The sequence below is a fragment of the Pongo abelii genome, chromosome 18, assembly GCF_028885655.2.
Source record: "Pongo abelii isolate AG06213 chromosome 18, NHGRI_mPonAbe1-v2.0_pri, whole genome shotgun sequence".
Taxonomy (NCBI): Eukaryota; Metazoa; Chordata; class Mammalia; order Primates; family Hominidae; genus Pongo; species Pongo abelii.
In genome coordinates, this window is record NC_072003.2 from 21,433,190 (window position 1) to 21,447,420 (window position 14,231).

General features: G+C 46.5%; 1 protein-coding gene across 2 annotated transcripts in view; it reads left to right on the forward strand.

The window, feature by feature from the left end:
* Positions 1–11,148: 11,148 nt before the first annotated feature.
* The window catches only part of TMC7 (transmembrane channel like 7), a 78,766-nt gene continuing 75,683 nt past the window's right edge, over positions 11,149–14,231 (forward strand). For both annotated transcript variants that reach the window (XM_024241417.3, XM_024241418.3), the window contains exon 1: positions 11,149–11,348. In XM_024241417.3, the coding sequence (XP_024097185.2) occupies positions 11,282–11,348 (67 nt within the window). In that variant the 5' untranslated portion in view covers positions 11,149–11,281. The remainder of the gene's footprint in view (positions 11,349–14,231) is intronic.

The following is a 14,231-nucleotide window of genomic DNA, read 5'->3' on the forward strand; positions in this document are numbered from 1 at the left end:
ATTTATTTATTTATTTATTTATTTATTTATTTATTGAGACAGGGTCTCACTCTGTCACCCAGGCTGGAGTGCAGTGACATGATCTCAGCTCACTGTAGCCTTCACCTCCCGGGTGCAAGCGATTCTCCTGCCTCAGCTTCTGGAGTAGCTGGAACTATAGGCACACACCACCATGCCTAGCTAATTTTTGTATGTTTAGTAGAGACGGGGTTTCTCTATGTTGGCAAGGCTGGTCTGGAACTCCTGACCTCAAGTGATCTGCCTGCCTTGGCCTCCCAAAGTGCTGGAATTTACAGGTGTGAGCCACAGCACCCGGTCCGAATGCTTTATTTTATTCTTTTATTTATTTATTTATTTTTCCCTTGAGATGGAGTCTTGCTCTGTTGCCCAGGCTGGAGTGCAGTGGTGAGATCTTGGCTTACTGCAAGCTCTGCCTCCCAGGTTCACACCATTCTCCTGCCTCAGCCTCCCGTGTGAGCTGGGACTACAGGTGCCCACCATCATGCCCGGCTAATTTTTTTGTATTTTTATTAGAGACGGGGTTTCACTGTGTTAGCCAGGATGGTCTCGATCTCCTGACTTGGTGATCTGCCCTCCTCGGCCTCCCAAAGTGCTGGGATTACAAGCGTGAGCCACCACGCCCGGCCGCTTTATTGTTACAGACATACTAGCACCCACACAGATGTCTTCTACTCATGCGGTAACATATATGGGAAAATTCTAGAATCCTCCATGAAAATGTCTCCCAAACATGATTAAAAATATGAACACTGGATAGGTGTGGTGGCTAATGCTTGTAATACCAGCATTTTGGGAGGTGGAGGCAGAAGGATTGATTGAACCCAGAAGCTTGAGACCAGCCTGGGCAACAAATTAAGACCCTGTGTGTACAGAATTTTTTATTTTTTATTAGCCAGGTGTTGTGGTATGTACCTGTAGTCCCAGCTACTCAAGAGGCTGAGGTGGGAGGATCACTGGAGTCCGGAAGGTTGAGGTTGCAGTGAGCTATGATCACCACTGTACTCCAGCCTGGGTGACAGAGTGAGACCTTGTCTGAAAAAAAAATTTTGCAAAAATGTGGATGGTGCTACAGTTCATAACCAATTTAGGAATTGCTCCAAAAAGCACAGGAAGAGAGAGAAAGAGACTGAACAACAATGAAATCTGTTAGCTTTGTCGCCTAGTGCTGTTGCCAGCCATTTTCTGCTGCCTGTACTGGAAAGTAGAAAGCCAGGACACAGAGAAGGAATAAGAAGCCTCAGAGAGAGGCCGAAAAGAGATAAAAGGAGAGAGCCACCGTCCTCGGTTCCCTCTGGTCCTCAGCTCCCATCTCCTTCTAAACTCAGCTGCATCTCACCCAGTGTCTTTCCAGTGAATTCCCACTATCTCTTAAGCAAATCAGACTGGGTTATCATTACTGGCAAATAAAAGAACTGTGGTCTTTACAGCAACATTTTATCAGCAGGTACCAGGACTTTAAGGTAAGTAAGGGAATGTGTTGGTGTGGTCTTTACAGCAACGTTTTATCAATCAGCAGGTACCAGGACTTTAAGATAAGTAAGGGAATGTGTTGGAAGAGGAAGAAAACATTTTGCCAAAGGTTTTGTTTAGGCAAACCAGCCAAATGGGTTTAAAAAAAAAAGAAAAGCAAACAAATTAATAGCAAACTTCAATGATCTGTGAAAATTCAGAGAAGCAAAAACATCGGCTAATTCTTTTACTATAAATGAACTAAAATGATGTGTATACATCTGTTGGTGCATGTGACATAATTTAAAAAATATATATTTGGTCTCTGTCCTTGGTTCCTGGTACACAGCTCCTAAAACCCTTGTAATTTCCTGAGTGATGGGGTGATAAGAGCATCTTTTGCTATGTTTAGTCTTTTTTGTTTGTTTGTTTCTTTGTGATGGAGTCTCACTCTGTCGCCCAGGCTGGAGTGCAGTGGCACAATCTCGGCTTACTGCAACCTCCGCTTCCCAGGTTCAAGAGATTCTCCTGCCTTAGCCTCCCGAGTAGCTGGGATCACAGGCACCCACTGCCATGCTTGGCTAATTTTGGAATTAGTAGAGACAGGGTTTCACCATGTTGGCCAGGCTGATCTTGAACTCCTGATGTCAGGTGATCCACCTGCCTCGGCCTCCCAAAGTGCTGGGATTACAGGCATGAGCCACCATGCCCAGCCATGTTTAGTCTTAATCCCTGGTTCCTGATGCAAGAACTTTTAAGACCCTTGGAATTTCCAGACTGATAAGTCTCTTTTCGTAAGTTTATGAGCTGACTGGTGGCTGTGGTCCTAGACAGTTTCAGGATGGTGGCTGGTTGTCAGAGAAACCCACAACATGATTAGAGGGTTGGAATTTTTAGCCCCACCCCGATCCCTGGAGAGGGGAGACAGGCTGGAAGTTGAGTTCAATTACCAATGGCCAGTGAATTTAACCAATCGTGCCTGCATAATGGAACCCCCATTAAAAACCCTAAACAATTTGAAGAGCTCCTGGATTAGTGAGCACGCGGAGGTGCTGCGGGGATGCCTAGAGAGGGCGTGGAAGGTCCACGCCCCTTCCCCATACCTTGGCTTATGCCTCTCTTCCTCCCGCTGTTCATTTGTACCTTTCATAACAAACCAGTAAATGTAATTCAAGTGCTTCCCTGAGTTCTGTGAGCTGTTTTAGGCAATTATCAAACCTGAAGAGAGGGTCATGGGAACCCCCAATTTGTAGCCGTGTCAGTCAGAAGCACTGGAGGCGTAGGCTTTGCAACTGGCGTCTGAAATGAGGGCAGTCTTGTGGGACTGAGCCCTTTATCTGTGAAGTTTGACTCTACTCAAGGTAGGTAGTGTCAGAATTGAATTGAATCGTAGGTCGCCCAGCTGGTGTCAGGAGAGTTGAAAGAGTGGTTGGTGATATGGTTTGGATCTATGTCCCCACCCAAATCTCATGTCAAATTGCAACTCCCAGTGTTGGAGGTGGGGCCTGGTGGGAAGTGACTGGTTCATGGAGGCGGAGGCAGATTTCTCCCTTTGGTGCTGTTCTCATGAGAGAGTTCTCAGGAGCTTGCTCTCTCTCTCTTTCTCTCTCTTATTATTATTTTTTTAGATGGAGTCTCACTCTGTTGCCCAGGCTGGAGTGTAGTGGCGCGATCTAGGCTCACTGCAACCTCTGCCTCCCAGGTTCAAGTGAGTCTCATGCCTCAGCCTCCTGAGTAGCTGGGATGACAGACGTGCTAATTTTTGTATTTTTAGTAGAGATGGGATTTCACCATGTTGACCAGGCAGGTCTTGAACTCCTGACCTCAGGCGGTCTGCCCACCTTGGCCTCCCAAAGTGCTGGGATTACAGGCATGAGCCACTGTGCCCGGCCTGAGATCTGGTTGTTTAAAAGTGTGTGGCACCTTCTCATTCTCTGTCTCTTCCTCCTGCTCCTGCCATGTGAGACATCTCATTCCCCTCTTGCCTTCTGCCTTGATTGTAAGTTTCCTGAGGCCTCCCCAGCCATGCTTCCTATACAATGTGCAGAATCGTGAGTCAATGAAACCTCTTTTCTTTATAAATTACCCAGTCTCAGGTATTTCTTTAAAGCAAGGTAAGAATGGACTAATACATTTGGTGTGAGGAAAAAACCCACACACACATTTGGTGTCAGAAGTGTTGTGAGAGGAACTGATCGTTTCCTTTGGTGTGTCTAGTGCCCTCTCCTTTGGTCCATTTTGCAATCCCACAATTTCTTTTCTTTCTTTTTTTTCTTTTCTTTTTTTTTTTTGGGAACAGAGTTTTTGCTTTTGTCACCCAGGCTGGAGTGCAATGGCGTGATCTCGGCTCACTGCAACCTCTGCCTCCTGGGTTCGTGATTCTCCTGCTTCAGCCTCTTGAGTAGCTGGGACTATAGGCATGTGCCATCACGCCTGGCTAATTTTTTGTATTTTTCGTAGAGATAGGGTTTCACCGTGTTAGCCGGGATGGTCTCCATCTCCTGACCTCATCATCTGCCCACCTTGGCCCCCCAAAGTGCTGGGATTACAGGTGTGAGCCACCGAGCCTGGCAACAATCCCACAATTCTAAGTCTTACATAGCCACGGCTATGGCATTAACATTTATTTAGAAGTTTACATTTTGCAAAGCATTTCTGTTGTAGACAATGTGTGGAATGACAGTAGGTGGGGGTGGGAGGAAGGGAAAAAGATGCAGGGTGTCCGGGGTCCCAGTTTGTATCAGGACAACCTGCATTAAGGCCAAAGATGATGGGGCCAGGAATTTACTCTTTTTTTTTGAGACAGAGTCTTGCTCTGTCACCCAGGCTGGAGTGCAGTAGCACGATCTCGGCTCATTGCAACCTCTGCCCCCTGGGTTCCAGTGATTCTCCTGCCTTAGCCTCCCTGGTAGCTGGGATTACAGGCATGAACCACCATGCCAGGCTAATTTTTGTATTTTTAGTAGAGACAGAGTTTCGCCATGTTGGCCAGGCTGGTCTCAAACTCCTGACCTCAAGTGATCCACCCACCTGGGCCTCCCAAAGTGCTGGGATTACAGGCATGAGCCACTGCGCCAGGCCCATTAATATAATTTCTTAAAAAAATATGAGTGACAATGGCCCATGACAAAGCCCTCAGGAGGTCTTGAGAACATGTGCCTAGACCTCCTTTTCTGAGAGGTTTGCTCCGAGTGCTGATGCACAAGACTTGGGCGAGGCAGGGAGATGGTCAGGAGGCCGACCTTGCCTTGGCAGGGGTGGTGGTGCTGGGTGAGGTGAGCCGCTGGAGGGAAGGAGCAGAGAGGAGAGATTCCACTTTCCCTCCGAGCCATGGTTCTTTTCTCTATAACATGGAGTTGAAGCTTCCTACTGATGTCTTAGAGAGGATGAAGGTAAATGAAGGGGCATGTGGTAAGCGTTTGGCTCAGAGTAAGTTCTCAGTAAGTGACAGTTGTTGTTTTTCCCCCTAATAGTAAAAGGGAGCCCTCACCAAGCTTATAGTCTAGTGTGAGAAACAGATAGAACAATTGGCCGGGCGCGGTGGCTCACAACTGTAATCCCAGCACTTTGGGAGGCCAAGGCAGGCGGATCACCAGGTTAGGAGGTGGAGACCATCCTGGCTAACACGGTGAAACCCGGTCTCTACTAAAAATACAAAAAATTAGCCGGGCGAGGTGGCACACGCCTGTAGTCCCAGCTACTTGGGAGGCTGATGCAGGAGAATTGCTTGAACCAGGGAGACAGAGGTTGCAGTGAGCTGAGATCATACCACTGCACTTCAGCCTGGGCGACAGAGCGAGACTCCGTCTCAAAAAATAAAAAAAAAAAGAAAGCATCACATGAATTGATAATTCTGCCCGTCGTTCTGTCCTACTCACCATCCTTCTGTCTGAATTTCTTTGTATCCATCTGTCTGCCTTCTTCCTCTTCTATTCCTTCTAACAGGAGATTTTAGTGACTCTTGCTTCCTTAAGAACTATCCTATTTTGATTCCTGTAAAATTGTCTCCTGGGAGCAAGGAGTCTCCTTCGGGAGCCTGCCTCATTCTTCTGCTCCTGGAAAAATAACTGAGTTCTCTCTGGCTCAGGATGCAGAGCCAAGCCAGGGCCAGGTGCCAGGTGCAGCCAGCAAGAAGTGCTGGGTCTTCTCTCTAGGGTCACTGCACAGTCACCACTCGCCTCCATCACATTCCATCTTCCATATGCAGAAAAACTGGGTTCCACCCATCCCTTTCCAGATCTGCAGGCTGGGACTGTGGGCTGGGAGGTGGCCTCCAGTAAGGAAGGGAAGAGGGAGGAATTGTCTCTCAGAAATAGTCATCATTTCCTGACACTCCCTCTGTGCCACAGGTTTAAAGATCATTTTTTAACATTTGAGTATGTATCAGTAATATGTCTATGGAGTAAAAAAAGGGGTAATTAATAAAAATTCCCCTGCCCTTATCCTGAGATGTAAGCTGCATTTACAAACAGATACATATATATTCTTGCTTTTTTTAACCCAAATCGTGGCTTACCTGATACACTTGTTCATCTTGGTTTTTTTTTTGTTTGTTTGTTTGTTTTGTTTTTGAGATGGTGTCTCGCTGTTGCTGGAGGGCAGTGTCATGAGCATAGCTCACTGAACCTTGAACTCCTGGGCTCAAGCAATCCTCCTGCCTTAGCCTCCTAAGTAGCCAGGACTACAGATGTGTGCCACCACACCTGGATAATTTTTATTTTTGTAGAGATAGGGATCTCACTATGTTGCCCAGGCTGGTCTTAAACTCCTAGACTCAAGTGACCCTCCTGCCTCAGCCTCCCAAAATGCTGGGGTTATAGGCATGAGCTACCACGCCCAGCCTCCACCTTGCTTTTTCACTTAATAATATACCTTCTATAAATATAATTTTCGATACATCTCCGTGTAGTATGTAATTGCTGGACAGATGTGTCAAAATTTATTTAACCCCTCTCCTATCAACAGAAATTTAGACTGCCCCTAGGCAGTTGTTGTTGCCACAGCCCTGGGACCTAAGCTCTAGTCTTATATCCTCATTTTACAGATGAGAAAACAGGCTCAGAAAGTTTGTGGCACATGGTCCAGCTCACATAGGAAATAATCAGAAACCAGGTTCCCATCCAGTGACCTTACCCTTAACCACAATAAAAACAGCTTTTATCAGCTGGGCACGGTGGCTCATGCCTGTCATCCCAGCACTTTGGGAGGCCAAGACGGGCGAATCACTTGAGGTCGGTGGTTTGAAACCAGCCTGGCCAACATGGCGAAACCCCATCTCTACTAAAAATACAAAAATTAGCTGGCGTGGTGGCAGGTGCCTGTAATCCCAGCTACTCGGGAGGCTGAGGCAGGAGAATTGCTTGAACCTGGGAGGCAGAGGTTGCAGTGAGCCAAGATTGTGCCACTGCCGCCAGCCTGGGCAACAGAGTGAGACTCTGTCTCAAAATAAATAAATAAATTAAAAATAGCTTTTATTTTGAGCCAGGAAATTACTTACCCACACACATAATTTTCTGTTTTGGAATAGTTTTAGATCTACAGAAAACCTTTGAGGATAAGATAGTGAGTTTTCACATGGCCCACGCCCAGTTTCCCCTACTATTAACATCTTACATCAATATGGTACATTTCTCACAATTAATGAACCAAGATTGATACATGACTATTAACTGAAGTCCCTACTTTATTAAGATTTCCATAGTTTTTAATGCGTTTTAACTTGTGTTCCAGGAACTGAGTAGCTCAGATTATAGGCATGCACTACCACATTCAGATAATTTTTAAAAATTTTTGGAGAGATGGGGTCTCAGTATGTTGCTCAGGCTAGTCTCCAACTCCTGGGCTCAAGCCATCCTCCTACCTCAGCCTTCTAAAGTGCTGGGATTGTAGGCATGAGTCACTGCATCCAGCCTCCTTTTTTCTCCTTTTTTTTTTTTTTCTTTTGAGACGGAGTCTCACTCTGTCGCTCAGGCTGGAGCGCAGTGGCACAATCTCGGCTCACTGCAAGCTCCGCCTCCTGGGTTCAAGCAATTCTCTGCCTCAGCCTCCTGAGTAGCTGGGGTTACAGGTACCTGCCACCACACACAGCTAATTTTTATTATTATTATTATTATTATTATTATTATTATACTTTAGGTTTTATGGTACATGTGCGCAATGTGCAGGTAAGTTACATATGTATACATGTGCCATGCTGGTGCGCTGCACCCACTAACTCGTCATCTAGCATTAGGTATATCTCCCAGTGCTATTCCTCCCCCTCCCCCAACCCCACAACAGTCCCCGAAGTGTGATGTTCCCCTTCCTGTGTCCATGTGTTCTCATTGTTCAATTCCCACCTATGAGTGAGAATATGCGGTGTTTGGTTTTTTGTTCTTGCGATAGTTTACTGAGAATGGTGATTTCCAATTTCATCCATGTCCCTACAAAGGACATGAACTCATCATTTTTTATGGCTGCATAGTATTCCATGGTGTATATGTGCCACATTCTCTTAATCCAGTCTATCATTGTTGGACATTTGGGTTGGTTCCAAGCCTTTGCTATTGTGAATAATGCCGCAATAAACATACATGTGCATGTGTCTTTATAGCAGCACGATTTATAGTCCTTTGGGTATATACCCAGTAATGGGATGGCTGGGTCGAATGGAATTTCTAGTTCTAGATCCCTGAGGAATCGCCACACTGACTTCCACAATGGTTGAACTAGTTCACAGTCCCACCAACAGTGTAAAAGTGGTCCTATTTCTCCACATCCTCTCCAGCACCTGTTGTTTCCTGACTTTTTAATGATTGCCATTCTAACTGGTGTGAGATGGTATCTCATTGTGGTTTTGATTTGCATTTCTCTGATGGCCAGTGATGGTGAGCATTTTTTCATGTGTTTTTTGGCTGCATAAATGTCTTCTTTTGAGAAGTGTCTGTTCATGTCCTTCACCCACTTTTTGATGGGGTTGTTTGTTTTTTTCTTGTAAATTTGTTTGAGTTCATTGTAGATTCTGGATATTAGCCCTTTGTCAGATGAGTAGATTGCGAAAATTTTCTCCCATTTTGTAGGTTGCCTGTTCACTCTGATGGTAGTTTCCTTTGCTGTGCAGAAGCTCTTTAGTTTAATGAGATCCCATTTGTCAATTTTGGCTTTTGTTGCCATTGCTTTTGGTGTTTTAGACATGAAGTCCTTGCCCATGCCTATGTCCTGAATGGTAATGCCTAGGTTTTCTTCTAGGGTTTTTATGGTTTTAGGTCTAACATTTAAGTCTTTAATCCATCTTGAATTGATTTTTGTATAAGGTGTAAGGAAGGGATCCAGTTTCAGCTTTCTACATACAGCTAGCCAGTTTTCCCAGCACCATTTATTAAATAGGGAAACCTTTCCCCATTTCTTGTTTTTGTCAGGTTTGTCAAAGATCAGATAGTTGTAGATATTTGGCATTATTTCTGATGGCTCTGTTCTGTTCCATTGATCTATATCTCTGTTTTGGTACCAGTACCATGCTGTTTTGGTTGCTGTAGACTTGTAGTATAGTTTGAAGTCAGGTAGTGTGATGCCTCCAGCTTTGTTCTTTTGGCTTAGGATTGACTTGGTGATGCAGGCTCTTTTTTGGTTCCATATGAACTTTAAAGTAGTTTTTTCCAATTCTGTGAAGAAAGTCATTGGTAGCTTGATGGGGATGGCATTGAATCTGTAAATTACCTTGGGAAGGATGGCCATTTTCACGATATTGATTCTTCCTACCCATGAGCACGGAATGTTCTTCCATTTGTTTGTATCCTCTTTTATTTCCTTGAGCAGTACACACAGCTAATTTTTTGTATTTTTTTAGTGGAGACAGGGTTTCACCATCTTGGCCAGGCTGGTCTCGAACTCCTGACCTTGTGATCCACCCGCCTTGGCCTCCCAAAGTGCTTGGATTACAGGCATGAGTCACCACACCCAGTCTCCAGCCTCCTTTTTTTTTTTTTTTTTTAAATGACCTTGACCGTTTTGAGGAATACTAATTATGTATTCTGTAGAATGCCCCTCAGTTGAATTTGTCTGATATTTTTCTTATAACCACAGGGGTAAAGTGCCCTTCTCATCACATCATAGGAAGGGTGCACACTATCCTCATGGCTTAATGTTGATGTTAACTTATTTACTTATTTTTTTTTTTGGAGATGGAGTCTTACTCTGTTGCCCAGGTTGGAGTGCAGTAGTGCAATCTTGACTCATTGCAACCTCCGCCTCCTGGGTTCAAGAGATTCTCCTGCCTCAGCCTCCCTAGTAGCTGGGATTACAGGCGCCCGCCACCATGCCCAGCTAATTTTTTTGTATTTTTGGTAGAGATGGGGTTTCGCCATGTTGGCCAGGCTGATCTCGAACTCCTGACCTCAAGTGATCCACCTGCCTCTGCCTCCCAAAGTGCTGGGATTACAGGTGTGAGCCACCGAGCCCGGCTGATGTTAACTTTGATCATCTGTCTGAGACAGTGTTTGTCAGGTATTATCTAATATAAAGCCTACCCCCACCCTCTTCCACTACCACTTCCATACTGCACTCTTTTGGAAAGATGTCACTATGGGCAACTCACACTTAAGGAGTAGGGAGCTAAGCTCTCCATCCTTGAAGTATCTACGTAAATGATTTCAAAATCTGCACAGATTTCTCTCCATTTTCCCCATTTATTTATATTTAGCAATTACTTTTCTTTTTCTTTCTTTCTTTCTTTTTTTTTTTCTGAGATGGAGTCTCCCTCTGTCACCCAGGCTGGAGTGCAGTGGCGTGATCTCAGCTCACTGCAACCTCTGCCTCCTGGTTTCCAGCGATTCTCCTGCCTCAGCCTCCCTGGTAGCTGGGACTATAGGCATGCACCACCATGGCAGGCTAATTTTGTATTTTTAGTAGAGACAGGGTTTCACCGTGTTGGTCAGGCTAGTCTCGAACTCCTGACCTCAGGTGATCCTCCCGCCTCGGCCTCTCAAAGTGGTGAGATTACAGGCGTGAGCCACTGCGCCTGGCAATTTTATGTTTTAACCTGCACACGAACAAAGGTAGAGATGAAACGAGGATATAGTGCAAAACGTAAAAGACAAACACTGCACGTGGTTTTCTCTTCACTCAGCCCTCTAGCTCCCCACCCAGGGCTACCACAGGTAGCCAGTTTTTTGCACCCTCTAGGGAGATAGCTTAGGCATTTACAAGCATGTACAAATATATTTTTTGGTTTCCTTTTTGTTCCCAAATGGTAACTTACTAGATGCACTGATTTGGAGTCTTGGGGTTTTTTGTGTGTGGACTTTTTATTTTTTAATTTTAAAGATAGGGGTCTCACTGTGTTGGCCAGGTTAGTCTCAAACTTGTGAGTTCATGCGGTCCTCCAGCCTCGGACTCCCAAAATGCGAGGATTACAGACGTGAGCCACAACGCCCAACCAGTTATTTTTGTTATTTATTTCTTTATTAGATCAGGTTTGATTTTAGATGCAGGGGGTCCATGTGCATGTTAGTTACATGGGTGTACCGGGTCCTGGTGGGGACTAGGCTCCCAGTGCGCCCATTCTATTGTTATTTTTTAAGCTCAGTGAGACATCAGGGAGGTCGCTGCTTGTCGCCGCCGCTGGATGGAGCCTTGCCGGATCTCCCGGGCTCTGCAGCACCTCTCCGGTCCCTGATGCTCGGCTCCTCGAGGGGGCGCCCCACTCCAGCCTCTGTGAGGTCAGCGCCGGAACCTGGAATCCCGGCTCCGCGAGGGAAGGCCGGGGAGGCGGCGGCGGCGGCAGCGGCGGCTGGAGAGGGTCCTCGGCAGCCTCTGAGGAGCGCGGGGCGCAGCCATGAGTGAGTCCAGCGCCACTGCGCTCCCGTCTGGCAGGCCCAGCCGGCAGCCGGCGGTCCATCCAGGTAGGGCGGCAGGGAGCGCGCGCGGGGACGGTGCGCCTGGGGTCCGAGGGCGCACGGAGGGAGCCGGGTGCTGGAGGCTGGGCCTGGCCGCTCTTCCCTCCCACCCCCGGCGCCGGGTGCTCCCGGCTCCGGGGAACAGCAGGTGGGAAGGAGATCTTCCTTATTCCTGCTCCCTCCACAAACGCGTCCTCATCCAATCCAGTGGAAGCCAGCCGGGCCAAAAGGACACTAGAATTGCAGTCTGCACCGTGGTGGGTTTGTCTTCCAGCTGTTGACCGAGACAATCTTTCAATAGCCTCATCTGTTAAATGAAAGGATTGCGAGCACCCCCTCCACGCCTAACATTCTGGTATGAGGTGCCTGCCTCCCAGACATTTCAGCCTTCACATACAGTTAGACCAACTTGAAACCGAATTCTGCCTTGTCTGTTTATTGCTGTGGGACCTTTGGTAAGTGGCTTGCCTTCTCTGAGCCTCATATCCTTCAGCAGTAAAATGGGAGTAGAATGGGGCGGGGATTAGCTGAGAATCGTGTGATGTGTCCAGCACAGTGCCTGGCATTGTGGCTAGACAGTCACAATAAATGGTAGCCAGCCAAGTATTATAATCTTTTGTGTTGGGTAGACTTACAGTAAAGTATACAGCTCCATGAATTTCTACAGAAATATGTACAACCGCTGCCCAGTCAGAATAAGAAACTTGCCAGCACTCAGGCAGGGTTCCTTGTAGCATTTGGAACTTACGAATCTTGTCCTGAACAAAACACAAGACCCTGCTGTAAAGTTTTATCTGCAATGTTTTCTCTTTTTCAATTTTAGAATAGAGATTTACTGAAACCAAGGATGTAGGGCTGGGCATGGTGGCTCACGCCTGTAATACCAGCACTTTGGGAGGCTGAGGCGGGTGGATCACGAGGTCAGGAGTTGAAGACCAGCCTGGCCAAGATGGTGAAACCCCATCTCTACTAAAAATACAAAAATTAGCCAGGTGTGGTGGTGGGTGCTTGTAATCCCAGCTACTCGGGAGGCTGAGGCAGAGAATAGCTTGAACCTGGGAGGCGGAGGTTGCAGTGAGCCAAGATTGCGCCACTGCACTCCAGCCTGGGCGACAGAGCAAGACTGTCTCAAAAAAAAAAAAAAAAAAAAAGAAACCAAGGATATAGAATAAAACATGAGTGTAGATTTGGGCATTGAGGCCTTCAAATTGGATTGTTCCCAATGTCCAGAAGAAAAAAAAAATTTAGAAGAGACCCAAATCAGAAAACAAAAGTTGGAGTGGATTCAATGCGAATTATTTTCTAGCTTAATATTGATACTGCTTATGTCAGCTGAATTTCAGCCTTTCATTAACAGCTAGTCAAGTATTTTTTTAGTTGGTTCCTATTGATCGTCATCTTATTTTAGTGGAATCTATTATATTGAAGATGTCAAGTTCCTCATTTCCCATACAAAGAATGTGAGATTCATCTTTCTTGAATCTTTGCTAAGTGTTTAAGGGGACTTTTGGCATCTTTTCAGGAGGACTATAATTGGGCCCTCTAACTAAAGTCTCCTATGCCCCTTAGATAGATGAGATTTTTTTTTTTTTGACCTTGTACCCACCAACATTGGTGGGAGGCTCAGAAGGGACTGTGTTTGTAACTTTGTAGCACTTTCTAAACAGTGACCTGTTGTATGGGCATTATAGGACAGTCCGTGGGGTGGGGCGGGGGATGGGGGAGGTGACAAATGAGGTTTGGTTTAAAGAATGAGAAGTGTGACCAGGCTTGGTGACTCATGCCTGTAATCCAGCACTTTGGGATGCTGAGGCGGGAGGATCACTTGCTCCCAGGAGTTTGAGGTTACAGTAAGCTATGATTGTGCCGCTGGGCTCCAGCCTGGGTAACAGAACTAGACCCTGTCTCTAAAAAAAGAAGAAGAGGTGTGTATCCTTCTAAATGATAAAACAGATCACTCCCCTGCTTACATAAAACTTTCCAGGCACGGTGGCTCACGCCTGTAATCCCAGCACTTTGGGAGGCCGAGGTGGGCAGATCACGAGGTCAGGAAATCGAGACCACCCTGGCTAACATGGTGAAATCCTGTCTCTACTAAAAACACAAAAAATTGGCCAGGTGTGGTGGCATGCACCTGTAGTCCCAGCTACTCGGGAGGCTGAGGCAGGAGAATCGCTTGAACCCGGGAGTGGAGGTTGCAGTGAGCCGAGATTGCGCCACTGCACTCCAGCCTGGGCGACAGAGTGAGACTCTGTCTCAAAAAAAAAAAAAAAAAAAAAAAATTAGATGGGTGTGGTGGCATGTGCCTGTAATCTCAGCTACCGGGGAGCCTGAGGCAGGAGAATCACTTGAACCTGGGAGGCAGAGGTTACAGTGAGCCGAGATTGCACCACTGCAGTCTGCCTGGGTGACAGAGCTAGACTCTGTCTCAAAAACAAAAAAACATAAAACAACTCTTCAGTGGCTTCTCACTGCTCTGATAATAAACTCCAGGCTCTTCCATCGCAACCAACAGGATCTGGTGATTCGACCCCAGCCCCTCTTTCCAGGCTCTCATCACCTTGATCCTCCCTTAACCTATCCTGCTCCAGCTGCACTGGCTGCCTTCCTGTTCCTCCAGCATACCAAGATTGTTTCTGCCTCAGGGCCTTTGCATCTGCTGTTCTCTTCGCCTGGACTCCTCTTGGTTCTTTTCTTTTTTCTTTGAGATGGAGTCTCGCTCTGTCGCCCAGGCTGAAGTGCAGTGGCGCGATCTCGGCTCACTGCAAACTCCGTCTCCCGGGTTCACGCCATTCTCCTGCCTCAGCCTCCCGAGTAGCTGGGACTACAGGCATCCACCACCACGCCTGGCTAATTTTTTTGTATTTTTAGTAGAGACGGGGTTTCATC